The sequence below is a fragment of the Miniopterus schreibersii genome, assembly GCF_964146895.1.
Source record: "Miniopterus schreibersii genome assembly, chromosome: 5".
In the NCBI taxonomy this organism is placed as follows: domain Eukaryota; kingdom Metazoa; phylum Chordata; class Mammalia; order Chiroptera; family Miniopteridae; genus Miniopterus; species Miniopterus schreibersii.
The window spans coordinates 26,533,550-26,558,894 of record NC_138106.1 but is presented as its reverse complement, the minus strand read 5'-3'; the positions used below and the strand labels follow the sequence as shown (position 1 = coordinate 26,558,894).

At 41.6% G+C, this 25,345-nt stretch overlaps 1 protein-coding gene across 2 annotated transcripts in view; it reads left to right on the top strand.

The window, feature by feature from the left end:
* Positions 1-25,345, top strand: part of LRRC31 (leucine rich repeat containing 31) — a 32,741-nt gene that overhangs the window by 5,461 nt on the left and 1,935 nt on the right. The window contains exons 1-9 of one of the 2 annotated variants that reach the window (XM_081137816.1): positions 6,622-6,727; positions 8,468-8,718; positions 15,168-15,311; positions 16,991-17,158; positions 18,087-18,254; positions 18,472-18,639; positions 19,403-19,570; positions 22,445-22,612; positions 24,368-24,535. In XM_081137816.1, coding sequence (XP_080993942.1) covers positions 8,529-8,718; positions 15,168-15,311; positions 16,991-17,158; positions 18,087-18,254; positions 18,472-18,639; positions 19,403-19,570; positions 22,445-22,612; positions 24,368-24,535 — 1,342 coding nt within the window. In that variant the 5' untranslated portion in view covers positions 6,622-6,727; positions 8,468-8,528. Of the gene's footprint in view, positions 1-6,621; positions 6,728-8,467; positions 8,719-15,167; positions 15,312-16,990; positions 17,159-18,086; positions 18,255-18,471; positions 18,640-19,402; positions 19,571-22,444; positions 22,613-24,367; positions 24,536-25,345 lie in introns of those variants that run through there. The other variant, XM_081137817.1, reaches the window with a different exon arrangement.

Below are 25,345 nucleotides of genomic sequence, written 5' to 3'. Positions count from 1 at the left end.
GCTCTGTCCTGTTGTAGTTGAGCCTTGGTTGCTGTTGGCATCACTGGGAGGAATTGACTCCCAGGCCAATCGGCTGTGAGGACCAGCTACAACTACAGCCAGAGAGCTGCTGTGCTGGAGACACCCCTATGGAGCAGGATTTACTTCAGTGGGGCTTTGGTGTTCACCAAGTGTGCCCCTTGAGTGTGTCACTTGTGGGTGTGGAAGGGCTGTAATCCAGCGTGGTCGAGTCTGACCACCAGGTGCACTGTCTCTGGGGCCTCCCGGGAGGTGCCAAGTCAGCTTCTGCCAGGGCCTTGCCCAGGGCCACCCAGCATGAGCTACACAGCAAACCGTAGTTGGCTGCTACTTGTGCTGGGCTTGGAGGTGCCCAAGAGAGCCCAAGCTATGAGCCAGTGCAGCTGCCGCTAGTGCCAGGCCTGGGGCCGCTTATCAAGCCATGTGGGGCCCACTGCTGCTTGTTTGAGAGATTTTAGGAAAGTCCTAAGCATGAGGCTGGAGAGGCCACTTGCACAGAAAAGCCCCTGGAAATGGCCTGGATAAGCTGCAGGTGGGGAGGGGCGGGGCCTCAGGGAATCACGGGGCGGGGCCAAAGGCGTGAGTCAGGTGCTGGCGACTCAAATATGGCGCCTGCCTGCCAGCTGTGTGCGGGGAGGACTCGCCAAAGGAGCCGTGGCCTCCGCCAGCCCTTCTGCCTGGGAGGAAGCCGCCCCTCCGCCTCTCGCCCGGATCTCAGGCAGGTTAGTTCCCCCCCGAGTGTCCCGGGTCCTTTCAGGCTGCTGCCCGGCACTGGGCGCAGAGGGAGTGTCCGAGTGAGTCCGTGCCGGGCCCTTTGAGAGGAGCTGCTGGGGCTCCTGCAGCCTCCGCGACCCTCAGAGACAGTCCCCGCTGGTTTCACAGCCCAAAGGTGTGGGGACATCTCTTCCCAGCCCTGGAGCCCTGAGCTGGGTGCCTGATGTGGGGCTGGGACCCCTCCCTCCTCCGAGAAACCCCCACCGCCGAGATTCCCTCCTGGGTTTAACCTACAGCACCAGGTGTGGGCCCGCAGCCGTGTCTCCCAGAATCAGCCCCATGCGCCCGCATCCCCACCCCTCCTACCGGTCTTGGTGCTTCTTCAGTTCCCTGGTTGTGGGGCTTCTGTTCATCCAGATCTCAGGAGGCTCTGAGTGGTGGTGGTTCTGTGTTTTAGTTGTAATTTTGATGTGGTTGCGGGAGGCGGCGGGTGCAGCTGCTACCTACGCCGCCATCTTGTTTCCTCTCATTTTTTATTATTGATTTTAGAGATGGGAAGGGAGAGAGAGAAACATCGATTCACCCTGATGGACCTGGGTATGTGTCCTGATGGGAATTGAACCTGCCACCTTTTGGTATATGGGACGACGCTCCAACCAACTGAGCCACACTGGCCAGGGCTTGGCAGGATCTTTTTATATAAAGGTGGTGTTGGATCTTCCATCAGGAGACATACAATGTTCAGCTCTCTCTTCATCTGATGTTAGTGGTTATTGATGGTCACAGTCTAGATCTTACTTCATTTGAAATTTGTCAAATGACGACATTCAAATTCCATTATTCCTTGACAGTGAGGGTAGAGCTCACACAGGAAAGGCAGGTACAGTGCTTGATTTATTTTAGAGTAATTGGCTCACTAACGTCCTCCAAAGGCGACCAATGAGTTGATTTTTAAAATATCATTATGAAGTCATGACATTTAAATTTATTTCATATGTTTTAATCCATTGCTTGTGTTAATGCTGAAATTGTCCCATCATTGGCCATTTGGAGCTGTTGCAAGTTGGTTGTTGAGTCTTGGACATAGCTTTGAAACTGCTATGGGAAAAGGTCTTAGGGACCCTTTCCAGAACTTTTACTCATAGAGCAGAGGTGTCCAAGCTTTTCTGGTTGTGAACGCCCATTAGAAAATATTTTCAAGCATGACTCCCCTCTGTATGCTTATTTATAAATTATAACATGAACTATTATTTGATATACTATGTCCATAAAATGCTTCCAAATAGAAATTTTAAATGATGAGATAAAGTTGAATGTCTTTAAAATGATAGCCCCAGGATGTCACTAGATATGGCTCCCTTAGCCCAGGAGTGGGGAAGAATCACAACAATGGCAGAGACTTCACCTTTGCTGGCAAGAAGCCAGGCATCTTAAAAGAGACCAGGCTGCTGGCCTCCAGCACCCGGGCCTGGAGAGCTCAGCCCTGTTTCCTGCCAAGAGTTTGGCCATGAGCGCGGCTGAGATTCCTAAAGCGTCCTGGCACCCCACCAGTCTTTTTCAACGTCCAACAATCTGGTCAGCAGGCCTGAATCGGGTAAATGTTCAAGGGAGGAGACACACAGGCTGGCTTCATAGATGTGAAAACAGAACCGTATCTGTCTTCTCTTGAGAAGGAAATACCTGAAGTTAGAAAAGTGTGACTTCTTTTAAAAAGGTAATCAACTTTAGTTAAAAAGAATTGATAAAGCAAATTACTGTAAAAATACTTTTTCATTGCCTTTCTATGCTGATAAATGAAGCCAAAGGATAAACAAATACTATTTGTTACTCAGGCTGCTCCACTAAGGACTTAAGTAACCTGGTTGAGACAAACTCTGAAGTGAAAATTTGGCTCCTCACCAGCGGCAGATTTCCTCGCTTGTCTTTTTATGATGTTCAGTTTAAAATGTGAGGGCTCTCTTACTGCCAGATTGTTTTGATATCACCTAAATTGCAAACCTTTGTGTTTCTCAGTAACTCTGAAACATGTTTTGAAAATTATACAACATCCAAAAGAAAGGCTGGGTATTGGAAGTAATGGTGATATATGCAAGAAACCTGTTGTTATTTCTTCAGTTATTACCTGAACATAAAATCAACTCTAATGTGCCCAACAAAAAGCCAAACTTTTGTTCTGCAAAACAATAAGGAAGTCAGAGCAGCATCTGGCTTTTGAAATGGTGGCCACAATTCCCTGCCTCTCTTTTGTAAAAAGTTTCAAAGCAAATTTGAATAAAATAAAAATTCTCTTCTGACAATTTCTAAATTTAAACATGAAACTTTGCTCATTGTTTGCAAGTATAGCAAAGAAAGCTAAGAGCTTCAAGGACCTGAGAGAGTAAGATAATCTTTAAAGGGAAATAGAAACTTCTAAATAGTTTATCATCTGAAATTTTACTCTGAGGTAGTCATTCTGGGGAGTCCAAGGATTGCTGACCCTACAGAATGCAATATGCCTGTGAAGCAGAACATTATCCTGTTGCTAACATTTTGTGTGAATGAGTTGTGTTTTCCTATTAATTGGAGGGACCCAGGCGGAAACACTTTGCCCCTTGTGGGTGAAAGCCTCTTCAAATGTGGAACTTTTTTTTTTGCCTACTGATTTTTTTTCTATGTGAGCATGTAAGCCCTGTTTTAGTAATCCCAGCTGTAATTATTGAAAAATAAAATGTCACCAATTCTAGGATCTATTCTAAGGATTTATCCCCAAAGTTCAATTCTCAAAACTGAAAACAAAAGGCCACAGCTGAAACCTGAAGAACCTTTATTTTATCATAATGGCCTTCATCTGAAAAGGGGGCTGTTTAGCTCTTCAATTACATGATATTAACCCACCATACTTACTGCTTCATTTATAAAACACCTTGGATGCTAAATGATTTTTCTACAAATGCTCAGTATCACCAATCTATCCAAAAAACGGACACAGAGATTATTACATCATCATGGAAAATTTTCCCATTCCCTTTGATAGCCCAGCTGGATTAAGTTCTTAGAGACCCAGGGCCTTGAAAAGATGACAGAGCTCTTGCTTTTATGTAAACAAGTAAAAACAATCCAAATTATAAAATTCTTGTAGAGAGTCCAGCAAAGGATTTGTATTTCCCATGATGACTATTTCAATTTTTTCAAACATAAATTTTTTTTAAATGGCTTTTGGTTTTTCTCTTTGTGCTGATCAGCTTGTGCCTGTTCTTCCCCCTTGGCTGACCCAATCACACATGTTTTCATCACAAATGACAACTTACTATGTAGAGTTGGCTCAATGCCAGGATTTCAGTCCCTTGGGAACAGGCTTACCAGTTAATAAACAGGTTATTATTAAGCATTTGCTAATGCCCAGTACTGTGTGCTAAGTCCTGCAAGGAACTCCAAGACTTTTAAGTATGAAGGGGGTATTTCATTCAAGGAGTTTATAATCTTAAAATCCCATTAAAAATGAGGCAACAACCAAATGTCAGTTGCTGGGCAATGTAGATCTGGAATTGAGTATCTGGGAGGCACTTTGTAAAGAAGTTGGCCTTGTGAGTTGTATTTTTATTATATTTTATTTTATATTTTGAGTAAATAATATATTCCCAAGGTTCATACTGTTTTCTGCTCTACCCACACTCACCTTATTCAGAATTGCCTGGTGCAAACATTGGTTCAATTACTGAGCCTTTGGGGATTCTGAAATTTGAAAAATTTCCCCCCCCAACCTTTGCAGGCACTTTACTGTAAAGTCAGTTTAACTCACCCTCATGCTGTAGATTCTAAAATTCTGTTGGCATCTGTCTAGTTCTCTTTATCTTTACAGATTAGTGAAGTATTTTTTAATCTCTCAATCATTGTTTAAATAGGTTCAAAGGTTCAAAAGGAGTGGACATATCCACTTGTGCTGTCCCTTTAACAGAAGTTCCATCATCCTTTTAATAAATTCCCTTTTCTGTTTAAATTAACTGAGAATAATAGTATTAACTGAAATGCTAGAAATAGATCCATAATAATGCACTTTCAAAATCAGAGTTCTGGATAGGGCTGAACCAAGCCCATCAGACATATAACACAAAACACTGAATGCCACCAGAATGCTTGAAAACAAAAGTGACTGAATTAAGTCTTTTTTATTAGATAGTTTTATTTTATACTTATTAAAACTTACTTAGATATATTTAAACATGGATTTTTTTCACACTTGTGTATACATAAAAAGGAAAATAAAAGCAGAAGTTGATTAAGGTGTTCCTAAAACTGCTTTTCATTTAGAACCCTGGTCCTCTGAATCACTTTATATACTTATACATGTACGTACTTTTTAATTGTGGTGTAAAAATATATATAAAATTTACCATCTTAGTCATTAAGTGTACTTTCGCATTGTTTTGCAACAGCTCTGAGAACTTTTTCATCTAGCAAGACTGAAACTTTGTACTCATTAAACAACTCCCCATTTACCCCACCCCACCCCGCCTCTGGCAACCACATTCTACTTTCTGTTTCTATGAATTTGACTACTTTAGATACCTTATATAAATATAATCATACAGTATTTGACCTTTTTGACTGGCTTATTTCACTTAGTATAATGTCCTCAAGGTTCATTCCTGTACATGTTCCAGGACTTCCTTTTGAATGAAATTTTGTGGAGAAAGAACAATGCATTTCCCTTTCACGAGCAACACTCAAAATACGATTCACTCTGAAACTGGATCCAAAATTTTAAGTATATGTTAAGCCCAAACCTAAGGATGGAAAAGAAAGGAAAGGTATTCTTCACTTTTGCAAAAATAAATAATTAAAAACCACTGAAGTGCAAGAGAAATAGCATGTGAAATATTTTATTATTCTAGGTGTTTTATGACAAATAACTTTACTTTCTGATAATACAGTAAATAATGAAAGGAACTGCCCAATTAACGTGAAGTTGAATTGAGTCAGCCATTAGTTTTCCCAAAGGGCTCATGAGTGAATGCTTCTGATGCTGAGAGAAGAGACAAAACCCCAGTTTTTAGCTGCTGTCACCTGGTTATTATGTTGTGATCTTCAAATTTTCCTACATTCAGTTTTCAGAGTTTACCTTCACAAAGTTAAACCCAGTGCGGAGACCAGGGTAAAATAAAAGGTTTGTGTAAGCCAATCTTTTTTTTGTTTTTTTTTGTTAATCCTCACCGGAGGATATTTTTAGAGACAGTGGAAGGGAGGGAAGGAACAGGAAGGGGAGGTGGGGAGAGACAGAGAGAGAGAGAGAAGGAGAGGGAGAGAAACATTGATGTGAGAGAAACACATAGATTGGTTGCCTCCTGCACCCCGACCAGCCTGATGGAACCGACTGGTGACCCTTTGGTGCGCTGGCCGACTCTCTAACCACGGAGACACTAGGGCAGGGCTGTGTAAGCCCATCTTAAAGCTTGAATTAGTATGGGAAGCCTGAGTACTTGTTGACGTTTATATATAAAGAAGAATCTCCCAAACACATTTGGGGAAAAAAAAATTATTTTTCTAAGTGTGAGCATGGTAACCTCCTATACTGAATACAGTACTAAGAAATTTGCTGATACTTTCCCCCCTGTGCACACGTCTGCCTTCCACATGCTTGCTCCTTTCCTGATTCCATTAGCCTGTCTTGTGTCCCTCCCCTTCCTGCCTTCCTAGTTTGCCCACCTTTCTTTTGTTTCCTCCTCTGTTCCCTTGAGTCCTGTGCTGTTTCCTGCCTCCCCTGGCTGCCCCACCCTTCCCAGCTTGCCCAGCAGAGGACTCTCTGCACCCAGGACTGTGGGGCCTCATACTGGGTGGGGTTTCACTTGGGTAAATTACTACATCCTGGAGCACCATCCAGCAGTGTTTTCTTAAGACTTGGGACTTGGAGTCAGTGCATTTAGGGGTGGGAAGCGAAACCATGTACTAGGATGGCTCTCCAGAGAATGGCTCTGTATAAGTCTCCAAAAGGTGAAATCGAGTGAAGATGACCATGGAGGTAAGTCTTGGATTGGGGCAAAAGGAGAAGGGCCTCTGGGGTGATGGTGGAATCACAGTGGGGCAGCTGGCACTGCAGGTTGTGGCTGGAAAAAGACTAAAGGTCTTTTTTTCTCAACTTACCCCCTGAGGCTCTGGTCAGCTGTGGGACTGTGGCCTGGGGAAACGGTCTGGTTCTATTGCTGTGTCTTCCTGGGCAAACCTGGGCTGAGTGGACCCTGATCTAATTTGGAAAGAAAATGTAAAAAGAAAGAGATGCCCATTTGTGACTTCTAAAGTATTACTCCAGGTGTATGGAACATCCATCCCCCAAGTGTGAAGGGTCATTTTTAGGCCCCTGTGTAAAACGTTTCTTAAACCATTCTGGAAAATAATATTACAGAAAGACCCATTTTATAGGAAGGAAGTCATGAACATTGTAATTTGAAGAATATAAGAATATTGGGCCCTCGTCCAAGTACAGAATCTAAATTCTATTAACAGAATCTGAAATTCCATTTACAGTTTTATCCCTTTAGTTTAAGTTTTTAACCTTCCCTTAAAACGTAAGCAAATCCCAGGAGGGATAACAGAGAGACCCTCAGCAATCTTTAGCCTTAAATCACACCGGGTCCTCTGCTTACCTCCATCCCCCCTACATCTCTTGCTCCCCGCAAACCAGAATTCACTCCTGAGCCAACCACTGGGCTCTGCATGCCCGTAAGTGACTGAATGTTCTTTCTGCCTCGGACACTTTGCCCTCTCTTTTCTTTTTAGCTAATTCCCAGTTCTTCAAAACCTAGGCAATGTCACTCACTGCTCAAAGTCTGCACTCCAAAGCAGGCTTAGTCCAACTGTGGGTTCTCTGACTATTTGGGCCTCTCTTCCCTAATGGCCCTTCTCCCAGTATCATCATTGGCATACAGGTTGATCTTCCCACCGGGTTAAGACACAAGCTGTGTCGTTCGTTCTTCATTGAATCTCTTTTTTTAAAAAAAAAAATATCTTTATTGATTTCAGACAGAAGAAAGGAGAGGGGGAGAGAGAGAGAGAGAGAGAGAGACAGAAACAGCAATGATAAGAGAGTCATTGATCGAGCCCACAACCTGGGCATGTACCCTGACTGGGAATCGAACCCCAATCGCCTGGATCCTAGGTCGACGCTCAACCGCTGAGCCATGCCTGGCCGGGCCATTGAATCTCTTGAATCTCAAATTATATCTGGCCCATAGTAGGTTCTGTTTAGGGAATGAATGAATTCTTTACTGCCAAGGTGTGTTTGATGGGTGGTGGTACAGGGCTGGAGGAGAGAAAGGAAAAATACCAAGAGAAAGAATCAGTGTACAAAGGGAGGAGGCTGGGGACACTGAAGGCAAACTCCTCTGGGTGACAGTTTTGTGACGATCCAGATAGCTTAGAGGCATGCTAAACCTTCTTTTACTAATTTTCTTAGAAGCTAACTCTAATTGACTGCCGAACTTAAAAATCTATTGATTTTAAAATAGATTTCAATAAATGCGCTTGCTGAAACGATGTTTAATGACCTGTATGTCACACAATAAAATAGGGCGAAGTTTAAAACTCAAATTTGTCTTCGATTTACATCTGCTACCATCTGTTGGTTCCTAGATCCTGGGTTACATCATTCTTATTTTTATGTTAAACATTACCAGCAATAAAAACAGAAGGAAAGGGGGAAATAAAAGCTCGTAAAGGGAAGTTCTGATTCCACCCAGGCTTAACAGTCTTATTTTCTTCTCAGAAATCCTAGAAAACAGAAAACAACAAGATGTCTTATTGAGAAAGACCTCCTTCACTTGACCATGAGTCAGACAAGGAAGAAAAGTTCCTCAGATGGAGAAACTAAACCCCAGACTTCATTTGTCAACAAATTCCTCAGGGGCTCAAAACTCAGGTCCTCCAAAGCTGGAAGCAGAAAAGAGAGCAATGACCTTAAAACAACTGATTCCCAGCCCAGCGATGAGACACAGACGACTGTCCCAGTAGACACTGGTAAACTCCTGACTGCTGTCCGTTCTTTATTTTTTAGAATAATGTCTTCCCCTAAAGAGATCATTGGATTAAACTAAGCCTAATATGAGTCTCTGTCTAAACACTTATTATATTACTTAAATACTTTAGATACTTGGCTAATTTTACCTTTAAATTGTCAAAAATACTATAATACTACAGAAAGGTATAGAGAAAATACCCGATTTCCTTTCATGTTAACACAAATGATAATTTCTTCATGATTCTTTTTAGTCTTTTGTCATGTGCATGCATTTATGGTCAGTCAGCAGGTCAACAACCATTAACTGAGTTCCTACTATGTGCCTGCAACTCTATTTTGTAAGTGTTCAAAATACAGCGATGAAAAACAAGACCTTATGTAAATGAAGAACCAAATGTAGATACGATTTCAGTGCTGATAAGTGACATAAAAAGTAGAGTAGGTTAAGCAGAGAATGTTGGGGTGGAGAGGCTATTTTAGACAGGGTTGGAGGGAAGGAGCCTCTCACTTGGTGGCCTTGGAGCAGAGATCTGAATAAAGTCAGCTATGTAGAATGAATGAGTAAAGCCAGCCACATAGATATTTGTGGGAATAGCTTTCCAGGCAAAGAGAACTGTAAATGCAAAGGCCCAAGGTGAGACTGAGCCTGGAGTGTTTGAGAGGGAGTCAGGAAGTCCACGATGCTGAGGCAGGGTGAGAGATAGGGAGAGGGAGAGTAGTAGAGACAAGTCAGTGAGGTAGCTGGGGGCCAGAACAGGCATCTTTTGCAGTTATAAAGGCTTACAAATCCCTCTTGAGTTAAATGAAGCAGTGTTCCTACTTCTGGAACATATTATACTGCTCAATTTCTACATTGCTTCATGATGTTCCTATACATAATTTTAACAGTTGCATAATACTCCATTACATGCATATGCCATAGTTACTTAATAAATTTTTTTTATTGCCCTTCAGTGATTATCTTTGGCTTTCCCTCTCTCTCATTCTCTGTTTCATGAAATTTCATGATTTTTTAAAGGGCAAATTCCCAGGACAGAGATTACAAATTTGAGGGTTATGAAAATAAATATTGCCAAATCTCTCTCCAAAGTTGGAATCATATTATTTCGCAATATGATGGCATATACAATGCCATAAATTTATTATCAATTAGGTTAAGTGTATTTTAAAAACATTTTAAGCTTTTTATACAAACATATGCAAAAGTAAAGAGAACAGTATGAGTCCCCATGATCACCTCTCTCTAACAATTATCAGCCCATGGCCAATCTTGTTTTATTTATTCCTACTGTCACTTCCATCAGATTATTTGTATTAAATACCAAAAATAATATCATGTTACTTGTAAGCAGGTTAGATGTATTTCAAACATATTTTTGTAAAGAGAAAGTTGAAGTCTACTGCTAAAGGAAGACAATCTCTACCAGAAAATTGTTAAAGTATGGTTTGGAGCTCCAGGAACATGGTTAATGAATGCCTGAAACCATGATGAAGTCAGCAGTGCAAGACCAGGCAGCTGGTTATCCCTGCTGGTAAACATTGGCTGCTGAAGCCATTCGTGGCTGCTCTATTTCCATTTCTCTCAAAATGCAGTGACTCCCGGAGTCATGTTAATTCTTGGCCCTTGGACCTGGATCCTCCTCTCCATTGCTATTCTGGTTCTCGTCTCTTTCCTGGACCACTGCGACAGCCTCCTATCTGGTTTCTCTGTCTCTAGTCTTGCTCTCTTTCCTCTACACTGCCATCAGATGCTCTTTCTAAGCCACAGATATGATGATATCTCTCACCTGCTTAAAAATTCTTCACTGAGACCTTGTTGCCTGGAAGAAAAAGTCTATGCTCACAAGAATGGTCTTCAAGGTGGTGGTGATCAGTTGGCTATCTGTTCATGACCTCTGCCTTCCCTCAGCCTTATGGTCATGCTCTACTCCTGACATTCTGATTTAGTTGCAGTTTCTTAAACTGACCATGTTCCCCCAAGTTGGATGTCTAGAAGAAAGACCTTCCCTTGTGTCACCATCCTCCCTCTGCACCCCTCCTCTGTTTTACCCCTTCCTCACATCCACCCACATGGCTGACTCCCATTGGTCCTTTAAGATGCAAATCATGCACTACTTTCTCTTGAAAGCTTGCCAAGACCCACCCACCAGACCAGAGGTACTTCCTGTCACACTCTGCACACCTCCACCATTGCACTTCTCCTCTGTATTGTGACTGTGGCTTTCTTGTCTGTCTACTCCATTAGACAGGTAGCTCCTTGAAAATAGAAACTTGTTATCTTATTACAAACCTAATAATGTTTTATGAAAACATTGGGATTCTTGGTAGTAAACAATAGAAACCAACCCTTGCAGATTTAAGTTGGAAAAGGGCTTAATGAGAAATACTGTTTAGCTCACAGAATCACCTGGATGGAGATGCAAGAGCTCTGTTCTGCAGTAAAGCAGCCTGGAAAAGGTCCTGATCACTCCACAGACTGCTCATGTGTGATCACTTTGTACCCTCCAGTCCCCCACCTCAGCTGACCTGTAACAACTCTGACTCATCAGTTTTATTATTGAGCTGTGATATAAAATATTCTTCAAAGAAAGGCTTTCATAGTTAAAAAGAAATACACGGTCTGTGAAGAGATGTCCAGGGGTCTTATAAGTTGGTACTCATATTCATATGCAGGTGTTTTGAGAAAGATTTATCATGTTGATTTATGTTTGTAACTAAGAAACTATAAAGCTAATAGTCATTCATTCATTCACTCGCTCATTTATTCATTCAATTATTTGTTCATTCAACAAATATTTACCAAGTACTTCTCATGTAAAAGACTCTGCAGAGTCCCATCTCCCTGGGAGGCCCCAGTAAATTAAGTCACTATTCTCCTGAGAAAGGAACTGGGCAGGAAGTATAGTCTTCATTTTACAGATGCATAAACTAAGGCTCAGAGAAGTTAAGTGATTTGATCACCCCGTGGACCCACAATTTCAACCAGATCTTCCAACTGTGCTGTCTTGGCCTTGCCAATCATGTTAAACATTACAGAGCACCCATGTTAGACGTGGTCTGAGAAAAGGTTTCTGAATCTGTCAGTTGGTAGGTCATTGTTGGTGACTTTTGAGAAATAATTTACTTGGATAGGTGAGATGTAGCAAGTTAATTGGTAAATGTGATGAAGAAGTGGGAGGAGCAAGTACAAATCACTCTTTCCAAACATTTGACAGTAAAGAAAATGATTAACAAGACAGTAGCTTGAGAAGAAAACAAAGAAAAAGAATTGGTGGGGCTGGAACTTGAACATCATTTTAGGTTGAGCCTATGGAGATAAAAAAAAGAATAGGATACCATCTATAGAAATTTTTTTAACACAAAAAATTTAAAATACACACATAATGGACTTTGGAGCAGACTGTTCTGGGTTCATATTCTGACTCTGCTACTTAGTAATTAACAGAGCTCAATTTCCAAATCTAAGAAATAGTATAACTGTGGCTCCCTGCATTATGTTTAAACAAAATGTTCTGTACTCACTGGCATGTAAGAGTCAGTCTCTCCCCATCTCTCATCCATAGCTCTCCTCTCTTACACCCAAAATTAGGGTTGCCAGGTAAAATAAGTGCAATATTTGGGACATACTTTTACTAAATGATTCCTTGTTTTCCTGAAATTTAAATGTAATTGCACATGCTGATTTGTTTTTCCTAAATCTGGCAACCCTACCCAAAATAAAATACCTTGTATCCACACGCCATGATGAAGATTGAAGACCTGAATAAAGAGGTAAAATGCTGTGAGGTGCTGTCTCCTATTGGTGGAATGTGGCAACACCAACTATACCAGCAAAGATGCACACCCTATAGTGGCTTTCATAAAAATAGAAAATAAATGACACCCTGTGGGTAGAAAAAACCCACTCAATCAGAGATCCAAAAAGAAAAAAAACAATTAAAAGACAGGACAGTCTAAGGGAACTGTGGGACAACATGAAACATAATAATATTTGCATCACAGGTGTGCCAGGAGAGATTGAAAGTAAGCAAGGATTAGAGAACCTGTTTGAAGAAATAATGGCAAAAAACTTCCCTAACCTGGTCAAGGAAAAAGCACACAAGTTCAGGGGGCACAGAGAGCCCCAAGCAAGAAGAATCCAAAAAGGCCCACACCCAGACACATCATAATTAAAATGCCAAAAATTCAAGACAAAGAGAGAATATTAAAGGCAGCAAGAGAAAAGCAATCTGTTACCCATAAAGGAGTTTCCATAAAGTTGCCAACTGACTTCTCATCAGAAACTCTACAGGCCAGGAGGGAATAAATGAGGTATTCAAGGTAATACAAAACAAGAATCTGAAACCAAGACTACTCTATCCAGCAAGGCTATTATTCAAAATAGATGGTGAAATAAAGAGCTTCCCAGAAAAAAAAGGCCTAAGGAGTTTATCACCACCAAACCAGCATTGTAGGAATTGTAAAAGGGACTGCTGTAATTAGAAGTAGAAACAGAAACATTGCAAGAAATGTTAAAGGGACTGTTGTAATAATAATAAGAAATAGAGAGAGAAACATAGGCATAAAGAATTAAAATGGCAATAAATAAGGGCCTATCAATAATAACCTTAAGGACTTTAAGAGAGAGATCAACAGCAATACAGTCATAGTCATGGACTTTAACACCCCGCTGACTTCACTGGATAGATCTTCCAGACAAAAAGTTAATACAGAAACAATGACTAAATGGCACACTAGATCAGATGGATTTAATTGATATTTACAGAACACTTCACCTCAAAACTGCAGAATATACATTCTCCTCAAGTCCACATGGGTCATGCTCAAAGATAGGCCACATGTTAGAACACAAAACAAGTCTCTACAAGTTCAAGAAGAGTGAAATCATATCAAGCATCTCAGATCACAATGGCATGAAATTAGCAATCAATTACAGTAAAAACACTCAAAAACATTCAAACACATAGCACTACAGGCCTACCTCAAAAGCAAGAAACAATTTTAGTAAATTAACCCTACAACTTAAAGAATTAGAAAACTCCCCTGTGAAGCTATCCAGACCAGGGCTTTTGTTTTCTGGGAGTTTTTTTTATTATTGCTTCGATTTCATCAGTTGTTATTAGCCTATTCAGGTTTACATGATCTCACTCATACGTGGAATCTAATAAAACAGACTGAGGAACAAAATAGATCCAGAGACATAGAAGCATGGAACAGGCTGATGAATCTCAGCGGGCAGATGGGGGTGGGCAGAAATTAATCAAAGAACTTATATGCATATTTGCATAACCCAGGGACACAGATAATAGTGTGGAGAAGGCCTGGGGGATGGGGCAGATGTGGGGTGGAGGGGATCAATGGGGGCAAAAAGGGGGATACCTGTAATACTTTCAACAATAAGGATAAATTTTAAAAACCACACATCCTGTCTGTGGAGGAGAGATGGAGTCTTCATTATCCTTGCTAATATTTTAGTCTAAATTTATTGCTACTGTAACCCTACTATCTTTTAATGTTCACTGTTACCAATATATATGTATATATTTTTAGTTATGTCCTTTTATAGTTTTTTGTCGGGGTTAGTAGAACATTACTGATATTCATAACATGTCTTCTAATTGGATTCCAGCATATTCTTTGTATATGTTTTAAATTGTACACTGTCACTTACAAAACCTCTTTAAAGTCACTGTCAGTACATGCATATTTATTTCTCCTTATGAAAGTATAATGTGTCTTACATGTGACTTAAATGCTGGCACATGCTATAGGTGAAGCACTGATACATAACAGGTACTCAATAAAATTAGAGCTTCTTTATTACTTTAGTGATATCACGTTAGTATAGTGTTATAACAGAGGAACCCGGTGAGGTGCCTCATAAGTAGTTTCTAGTAAAAAGGAAAAAAGAGGCTTTCTGAATGTATTCTCCGCAGGAGCTCAGAAAATACAAAAGCTTCCCCAGGTGCTGTGCTATCAGGATTCGTCTTCCGAATGGTGGAGGAAACGAGCAGCAAGTGTTTCTCTCGCTCGCTCTGTAGCCGTCCAAAGCTCACCTCTGGGTTAGGAGGCAAACACCTGCTTGGCCCAGCAGCTGCATTCGCCAAAGCTACCTGTGCGTCTTTCCAGCAGCACCCGCCTTAAACGCTGCGCTATCAAGTTTACAGTACTTCTTCCTCAGGAACGCCACTCTGTCTATATGCTGAGAAGTGCAGGTCAGGCCATGACAGAAAAGCCACTGAGGTTCCTCAGGCTCCTTTGTAAGGAAAGGGTCACAGGAGTGGTGCCGAGCTCCCGGAGGCAGGAACAGAGGTTTTGTCCCTGGGAAATGTTTCACCAGGGTCCAGGTCAGGGTTGCTTCCGTCTTTTCACTTGTTTTAGTGTGATCATTATGCATCTTGAATTCTATGTCATAATCAGCAAATTTTTCTTTATTCTGATAATGTAGCTGAGGCTCTCGCTTCAGAAATGGAAGTAGGATGCCGGATGGAGAAAAACGAGCAGTTCCTGCAGAAGCTGGGAGAGAAGGCTGTCGACAAGTGTCTGGATCTGAACAACTGCGGATTAACCACAGCGGATGTGAGGGAGCTGGGTCTGTATGCAGTTGACTTTGCACAGAGAGGAACCTGGGGCCTGTAGGTTGAAATGGGCAGGCAAAACACACTCATTGCTCACTTGGTAACCCAAGGTCTGCAGGGTGGCCCCAGGCTACTCAGAAACAGCAGCTGCACCACTAATTTTTTTAAACACAAGTTGATTTATCCTTCCTTGAGCTTCAAAGATTTGAGCTGAGGAAGTTCATTTGTTTGTTTTTCCTGAGCATTTTTGCCTCCCTACTGACTGCCTCAGGCTCCCTGAAAAACATCTGTTCTTGCCTATGATACGAACCTATGAAACTCAGCGGTAAAACTGAGCTTTCTTGGGGATTTAAAGGGGTACTGAGCAATAGTTGCTTACACTTTTTGTACACAAATGTATCACTACCCTTTGTTACACCGAAGCAGGGGTCTAACTGTGAAGAGCCCTGTGTCTGCACCACCATCGCCACCATCCCCACCCTTTTTCTCAGATACTTTAAATCAAGCCTTTAATCAAATTAGATGTGTCTACCGGCAGAGATGTATCAAAAGAAATGTGTTTTGAATGAGGAGTCCTTGGCTGTTTTAATTAAAATCCATGCCATTATCACTGGGACAGTTTTCTAAGAGCGAACTCTAACCATGCCTGTGGTTCTCAAATGCCCGTGTGTCAGAATCACTTGCAGAGCCTGTAGAAGAAATGCAGGCACTTGAGTCCAACCCAAATCCACTGAACAGTAATCCCTGAGAGTGGATCCCAGGAGCTCTGGTTTTCTTTTACCCCCCTTCTTAATATGTTCAGTAGACTTATGCTTTTATAAAGTTAGGATCATTGTGAACAAGATGAAATTGCTAATGTGCTTTGAATGCTGGTGAAAAGAAAACAATTTTCCACTCGTAAGCATAACCTCAGAATTTCAGAAGGCTGGAGCTGCTGTGCCTGTAAGTGTAGAAGCTCAGCATGCCATTTCGACTATTGCCACCACTTTAACATTCAAGACAGATATTTAAAGGCAAAGATGCTTTACCGCCTCTGTATTGGCATTTCCACTCAAAAGTCTTGTTGCTTCAGGAGATAAAGATGGCCTTGGAGGATCTTTTTCACAGAGGGCAACTTCAATTTTAATAAGCAGTAGCAGAGACTCAGAGAAGGTTCCAGTTGGGCTTTGTGCCAGTCTAAGTGTCCATATGTTACCCATTTAAGCATTACAGCAGCTTTTTAAGGTGGTGATGCCCAAGTCATCAAGACTTTAAAAAAAAAAAAGGCAATAGGCACCTGCAACCTCAGCAATCCTGGCCCAGAGAGCAGCCCCCAGGCCACCAGCCTGAGAATCTAATAGAATGACTGGGTGATGGGTGTCAGAGGGTTTTGCGAATTACAAGGACTAGTATACACATCACAGAGACAGTGGTGGTAATGGGATTACCATTTCCTCTGCAGTAAAGAAGATCTTATGAAATCTTATGGAGACACCACTGCATTTTCAGAGTGAAATTATTTGGAAAAAATAGAAAACATCCCCAAAAATAGGAAATGTAAATGCACAATCTCTCTGATTGTACGGTCGAGAGATCCCTGAGAGAGCCACATGCCCTCGTCCCCGCTATTCTCCTACAGTGCAAAACTATATTCTGTTTACTACATATTGCAAATTGCATATGCAAATCTGTGTTTTCTTTTGTTCACGTCTAGTTGCTTTGCTGCCTTTTCTCCTGGACTTGGAAACACTGGACATTTCTTGGAATGATCTTGTAGGTGGAACCCTCCATTCAATCACTGAGCAAATGCATCTTGTCAGCAAGTTAAAAAGCCTGAGGCTGGGTAGTTGCAGACTTACCACAGATGATGTTCGAGCACTGGGTATGATGAAAGCTTCCCTTAAAAGACTTCACTTAAAGTATCTTTGCAGCCTGACTCTCGAGGGCAAACTATCTGGGTCACCCCACCCTCGATGCTCCTGGATGAGTGTACTGTGCATGAGGCAATGCACATGATGTAATGTGGTGTTGAGCACTAGTGTAAATTCTACAGAGCTGTGTAACCTGTACCTTGCATTGTGCTAATTTCCAGGATAGAGAAGGGAACAAGGCCAACCAGGTACCTGCCCTCATGGAGTTTAAATGGAGATCATTGTGCCTGGCTGGGTGTGGCTCAGTGGTTGAGCATCGACCTAGGATCCAGGCAATCGGGGTTCGATTCCCGGTCAGGGCACATGCCCAGGTTGTGGGCTTGATCCCCAGTCGAGGGCATGCCGATCAATGACTCTCTCATCATTGATGTTTCTATCTCTCTCTCTCTCTTTTCCTCTCTCTGAAATCAATAAAGATATATTTTTAAAATAAAAAATAAATTTAAAAAAATAAATGGAGATCATTGTAAAACTGGCTCACTCTGGGTCTGTTAGACCTAATCTGTAAGATAGAGTTGAAGTAGGTAATAATTAAATTCTTCACCAATTCCAAAATCTCTTCTATTTTTCCACTTCCATTTTAAAAAATTTATCAAAACAAGATTTTTCAACTAAAAGAAATGGTTTAAACAAAAGCAGAACCTCAATTAAGTTAGCTTATGGCTTCAGAACGTTGGAAGGAGTAGTATATATACTGTGCCTGTAAATATAGAAGCTCTCCCTGCTGGGAGTGGCAGGAACTGGGCCCTTTTCTTCCTCTCTGCACCTAACTAGTACCTGGCGGTGCTTCGATACTCCATAAATAATGGTTGGACTCATTTTGAAATGGATTCTCTATTTTGCGGACCAGTGATCAATCTTTGGGCCACTTTGTCACAGGAGAAGCACTTAAAGTGATACCTAACCTTGAAGAGCTGAATTTGTCCTGGAACAGTAATGTAGGAGGAAACTTGCCTCTGATCTTCCAGAAGTTCCAAGCAGGGAGCAATATACAAAGGCTGGAGCTTGTGGACTGTGCCCTCACATCAGAAGATGGGGTGTTTGTGGGTAAGTGGAGTTTGGAAGAGTCCTTTCCAAAAAAACAAGAATGTGAAGACACCCACGATTGGAGTCAAAGTTGGCCGTTTTCTCTTTACCCTGAATTGAAAGAGTGGCTCACTCCATCGCTGGGTCCCACGAGGCTGCACTCTGCTCCTGCCTCCCCAACTCCCACACCTGCATTTCTACTGAGTTACTCTTTTTGTTCGGATTTCCTTCCTTCCAGGTCAGCTGCTACCTTTGCTGCAAAATCTTGAAGTACTTGATCTTTCCATTAACAGAAACATCGGTGGCAGTCTAAACAGTATTGCTCAGGGATTAAAAAGTGCCTCAAATCTGAAAGTACTAAAGCTACAGTCATGTGGATTATCACAGAAGAGTGTCAAATTATTGGGTAAGCTAGCAATGGCTAAACTTTATATACATATATATTATGTTTTTATGTATATATATATATATTTAATTTTTTTAACTATTAGGAAAAACATATAAACTGTGCTTATATGCTGAGGAATAAGATACGGGTAACTTAAATCTTCTTTATGTCTGATGTATTTTCTTTTACTCACTGGCATATACTTTCATGATCATAAAAATAACCTTTTAAAATGGATGAATATGAAAAAACCAGGATATTTTAGGTTTGATAGAGACTGGGCAAAATACAAGTTTCTGTGCTATTAAAGCACTCCATTGTCTCTTACTTTTGAAAATGTCAGCATTATTTTATGCTCAGCAGTAAGGAATTGGTACTGATAGAAAGAATGGCTTCAGTGGTATCCATAGTTAAAATGTATTTCCTATATAGAGCATCCACATTAAAGGGGAATATGAAAGGAAATGAAGTTTTCCCTTCTATGTACGGAGCCCGTGATATCCTTCTCACTGGCAGTTTGAGTAAAGGACTCTATGAAAATGCCAAAACTCAAGTGCAGTAGGAGAACCATTAGTGGCAGAACCATTGTGTGTTTGAGGTCATTGTCAAATCCAAAGAGGGATAGATGGGAAGGAGTCTACAGTCTACAGTTATTCCTCTGTCTTGGCATTTTTCTGAGCATATTTTCTCAGTCTCCCTTCTGTGCATCTGTGCCCTTCCCTGCTCCATGCCTTCCTTCCACCTTGTGATATGTCAGAATGGGATTTTACTTTCTTTGTAGATGCTGCTTTTAGATTCTTGCATAATCTGAGGAAACTTGACCTTTCCTGCAATAAGGAACTGGGTGGAGGTTTTGAAGACTCATCAGCTCAGGTGGCCACACTGGAGCACCTGCAAGTCCTGGACCTTCACCAGTGCTCACTAACAGCAGGCGACGTGGTGTCCCTGAGTAAGTGTGTGCTGCAGAGCCAAGGAAGGACACTGGGGCCTTGACATATGTTTAGAAACTTGGCAAATTTGAGGTATACCCTTAAACTTACTATTTATGAAGTCACAAGGAGGCTCAAATCATAAAAGTTCGGTGAATGCTCCAATATAGTATTTGGCATGTATTAAGTGCCCATTAAATGTTAGTGAATCAGTTGGTTGGAGGGTCATCCCATATACCAAAAAGTTGCGGGTTCAATCCCCCTGGGCAATACCAGGTTGTGGGTTCAATCCTTGGTGAAGGTGAGTATGGGAGGCAACCAATCAATGTTTCTCTCACATTGATGTTTCTCTTTCTCTCTCCCTCTCCCCCCTTCCTCTCTCTATAAAATCAATAAAAACAAAACAAAACATATCCTCAGGTGAGGATTAAAAAAATAAAGTAAAATAAATTTCTCCTATACATGTCTATAAATGATAGATATGGCACTTGAAGGAGAACATTTTGGATTTATGTTGTTGTTTAGAAACGAAATCTGTTGGTGTCACCAAGTTTATCACAGGGAAGGATGCAGACAGAAAGTCAAAGTGAAGGGTGCTGAGGCTTTCAGACTAACAAGTAAGTTAAGTCACTTAGATACAAACGAAGTTATGGAAAAGTCAGCGAGGTGGTACATAACAGGTGTCCATTATAACTTCAGGTATTACACTTCTACCCCAGACATAGTCCTGTTATTACTATAACATGTAATGTATCAGTGCAGTTTCCCCATAACACACAGCAAGCATAGCCTTGAGATTAAGGGTTTTATTCCAACTGTAACCACAATAAACCTTCAAAATACATCCAGAATCTGATCACAGCTCACCTTCTAGACCCCTACTACCCTGGTTTACTACACAGTCATCTTATGCCTAGATTATCGCAAGAGACTAAATGGTCGCCCTCTTCCTGTATCACTCGGACTTCATTCTCTGCCCCCTCCTCTCACTGACAATACTCCAGCCACACCTTCTGTGCTGATCTTCAGGCACACCAGCTACACTCTGTCCCTGGGGCCTTTGCCCTTGAGCTCTCTCCAGATCATGGGTTCCTCCCAGGTAGGGGTGTGTCTCCTTCACCATCTTCCCTTTGCTCAAACACAGGGGCTGGCACATAGTGGGCACCCAGTAAATGTTTGTTGAATATGTGATTGAATGAATTAATGACCCAATGAACAACAATAAAAGGAACTTTTTAGTTGTTTTTAGTACAATTTGGGGAGGAAAACAGCAAAATAGGTTTTGAGGTTTAACATCTTTTAGACCTGTTTAGATATTTCTTAGGCTCTTATCCCGAGCTCCAGGAGAGCTTTATGAAGTCATACCTGGGAGAAACACTCCTGAGTTACCAGTCCATCAGATTCCAAATAATAAATCTCCCTTGGTATGACTGAACAACATGAATACCACATCTCATCTTGTTGCTCAGAGGAAGATTCAACTGCTAGAGGACCTCAACTGTTACCTCTAATATAACAGAGGGATTAGCCTCTCTTATCTAGATTCATGGCCAGCAACATGGGTGAATGGCCCTGGGAAACTAATGATTATTTAGAAGCTGTAGCAAATTGCATTGTTCTTCTGCTTAATTTTGAAAAGATGGAAATTAAAATACATCCTGTTGATGTATTATGTACTAAAAACATAATACCTTATGATGTTAAATAATTGTGTTTTTTCTCTAAATTAAGTGTTCTTTTATCTAATCATTCTAGACAGCTCCAAAGAAATGGAATTATAGATCATTTAGCCAACAACTATTGATTAATCATCTGATTGTACTAGGTACAGTGTTGTGGGCTTAGGAAAATTCACAGTCAAGGGGCTTCAGTCTGGTAGGGATAGTACTAAACCAATAAATATCCAAATTACATGGTGAGCTACAAAGTGCTGTGGGGGTTCAAAGGGAGTAATTGTTACATCTGTTGGGATCACAAGTGCTTGGCTTCCCTTCACCTTTCTTTCTCCTGTCCTCCTGCCCTTACATAATTCAGAATTCTGTGTTTATTTGTTGGTTTGTGTCTCCGACGTTCCCGGTTCTGATGCACTCTCTGGGAACTGAGCAGTTCCTACACACAGAATCCACCCTCAGTGAGGGTGGACAGAGGACAAACACACAAACAAAAACCGCATAACGGGGGTGATGTGAGGAAAATAAAATAGGGCGATGTGATAGTGACCAAGGGGTTACTGTGACCAGAGCTTAGATGGCCTGAGGTGAGCCAGCCCCACCGAGATCCCAAGATACCACATTTTCATACTGCAGGGGCCCTCAGGAGCCAATCCAGTGCTGTTACCAACAGACATCTGTTCTGATTGCTTGATTTCGCTGCCTTCCACTTTTAGACTGAGAAAAGAACAATAATATCGAACAGTAATTGAGCAGTTGATGTGTGCTGGGCATTGCACTGAGCACCATAGTTAGATATAGATTAGATATAGATAGATATAGATATAGATATAGATATAGATATAGATATAGATAGAGATAGAGATAGAGATAGATATAGATATAGATATATAGATATCAATGACCCTATGAAGTAAAATTGCTATTATTGTTATTGAGAAAACTGAAGTTCAGAGATGTTAAGTAACTTGTCCAAAATCACACAGTTCTTTAGTAGCAGAGACAGGATTAGAGCTCAGTTCTCTGTCTCCAAAGGTCTTTGGAGAGAGGCTTGGAAGTGGGAAAACTCAGGCTGCATACTGGGAAGAGTGGCTGGTTTGTGTGGTGTGTAAGTGTGTTAAGGAAGGGCAGGACTTGCCAATCAAGAAGATAGCGGGAACCAAACACCCAGAAGTCTCTTTGTGAGCCGGAGCCTAAACCACTTCACTGTTGCTGTTTTAACAGCCCAGGTTATCCCCTTACTCTTGAGTCTTCAAGAATTGGATTTATCTGCCAACAAAAAGATGGGAACCTCTTCTGAAAACCTACTCAGCAGGCTCCGATTTTTACCAGCACTGAAGTCATTACTAATCAACAACTGTGCTTTGGAAAGGGAGACTTTTACTGCCCTTGGTAAGAAAATCCCCCAGGAGGCATGGTAGAGTAACCCCTGGGGGAGTAGGGGGGTCTCTCTTTTCCTACACGTGAACTTCGTTATTCCAAGATCCCAAGACGCAGCCATAGGCAAAGGTGTTAGGTACTAATTTGTCTTCTTTTCAGGAAATATGCTTTCTTAAAATATGCTTTCTGAAGGGCACATGAATAACTCTGGCATTTGCACATTTAACATTTAAAATTTAAAGTGAATATAACCAACTCCAGAGGTCCATGTCCATAGTAACGTAATTTCAATGAGGCACCAGTATAAATTGGGATTGCTGTCTGATGGGGAAAGAGAGGGAATTACTAGCCTGTGAGCTTAGCTGACTGTCTAGCACCCACTTCCCAACAGGATTTGTTGTTCTCTCTCAGGACTTTGGGCATGCCGGAAGGTCATGGAGACAGCCCAGCCTATATCAAGGGTCTACTAAATCTAACATTTCTGCCTTTTTGAGGGCAAGAGCATTGCCAACCAGCAAGTAGAGGGAGACATTTTGAGGCAAAGGGATTTTGGAATATCTTCAACATACGTCCCAGGCAGCCAGCCTAAGGGCACGAGGCCTGGTGGGGGTCCCCTATACTACGCTCAGTGATTTCTCTAGAACTCACGGGTCTCAGCATATGGTCATACTCATGTTGAGATTTATTACAATGGAGGGATATAAGGCCAAATCAGCAAAGGGAAAGGCGTACGGGGCGAAGTCCGGGGGAAACCAAGCACAAGTGTCCAAAAGTCCTCTGGTTGTAGAATCACACAGGACACACTCCATTCCGCCAGCGTGTCATAATGACACGTGTGAAATGTCTCCTGAACCTTCAAGTCCAGGATTTTTATTGGGGTTTGGCCACTCAGGTGCCCTCTACCTGACACAGACCAAAATTCCAGACTCACAGAAGGAAGCTGGTGTCCCGCATCTATCATGTTATTTGTACCCAAACACTGTAGGCACAGTGAAGCACCCTTATCCGTCAGCGAATGGTGGGAACACTTCCAAATTAAGTTGCCAGATGTCAGCCAAGGGCCAAGCTTGCAGGCAGGCCTTTCTAGGGAGAGCAGTCTCGGGCCTGGTAGGTTAACTCTTTTTGCACACGTGCACAAGACTAGAGACTGGATTCGGGTGCTTCCTGTAATACAAGAAAAAACAGAGTCCTCCTCGCTGACCTCCCAAGTGTTATGTCAGTTGACACTTCCTTAAAAATGAATTGTACTATGGACCAGTTAAGGGCTATTATTAACTAAATAAATGTATTCTATTAATAAAATAAGTAGCTATTTATTAATACCTGTTACTAGAAATAAATGCATATCATTTACCCCAAATTCTATATTTAGGGTACTCTTGACCCCATTTTCAGCTCAAGTATTTTGTTCAGCTCACACAGACGTGGTCCTTGCCATGTACTGCTCCCAGCATTGCTCATGTCATTGGAAATCTTGACCAGCTGCCCAAACCCTTTGCTGTTTTCTCCTTCTTAAATGTGAAGTAAAGGAAGGAAATGAATTCCACTTAATCAAGCTTTATTTTCCTAAAGTGTCCAACATTTCTCCCAAATAAAAATAGACAAAATAAATTGAGGCCATGAATTTCAGGCAGGAGAGAACAATCTCTACAGCTTTCTGAAACTCAGCTATGTTCCCATGTTGCCCTAGCCTGGGTTCCTCAAATCCAAGGCTTATGACCTCTAAGGAAGCCTAAATTATTACTATTTTTATTGCTCTCATTTTAGCTGAAGCCTCCATTCACCTCCCTGCTCTGGAAGTATTCAGCCTTTCTTGGAATAAGTGTGTTGGTGGCAACCTGAAACTGCTTCTGGAAACACTAAGGCTTTCAACGTCCCTTCGAGTGCTGGGGCTGAGCAGCTGTTCCCTGGTGACAGAGGACATGGCTCTCCTGGGTTTGTATCTATGGGTTCCAAAGCAGTCCTGGCATGCAGAGCCCAGTATGCCTGCCCAGCAAGCCCAGGGGGAAAGAGGCAGAGAAGGCGGAGAAGGCAGCGAGGCCTGGGGCCCTCTTTGCAGCTTTCCTTCTCATGACACCTGCTCAGGAGGGATCTAGTTAAAACAAATAAGGGCAATTCTAAAACCAAAAGGACAGTGGAGGGAAATTTATTATTTGGAATCTGATGGACTGGTAACTCAGGAGGGTGTTTCATAAAGGAAAATAGACACAGATGTGGTGGTGGGAGGTTCCTGCCAAGTGACTAGCTCCATACCTCCCCACACATGAGAGCCTTGAGTGTTCTTAACTCAGTGCTAACCGAACTTCAGTCATCTACATACTGCCTTTACAAATTTTGCCCTATCCACATGGTACCTGCACTATTACTTAATTTTTTTATATATTGACTCTTTAACATAAATGCCTTTATTTAAACAGGAAGCTGATCATCATCACTGAAATACAGGTATCCTTTCTCATAGATAGACATCATTAGACTGTTGCCAGCTGAAGGAGGGGACTAGATAAGCCAAGATGGGTGTAATGAAGATAACTGTTGAGGCTAAATTATGGGGACATGAGGGTTCACTCTCCTGTCAACTTTTTATATGTTTCCAAAATTTCCATAATAGAAAATTTTCTGAAAAGTCATGCACATTGTCTTGAACACTTACTTGGGTCTTGAGAATATGCTGAGCAATGTTGCAAGGCTGAAAGACAGAAAGGGAGAAACACATCGACAAGGACATCTAGGGACTGAGTTCAG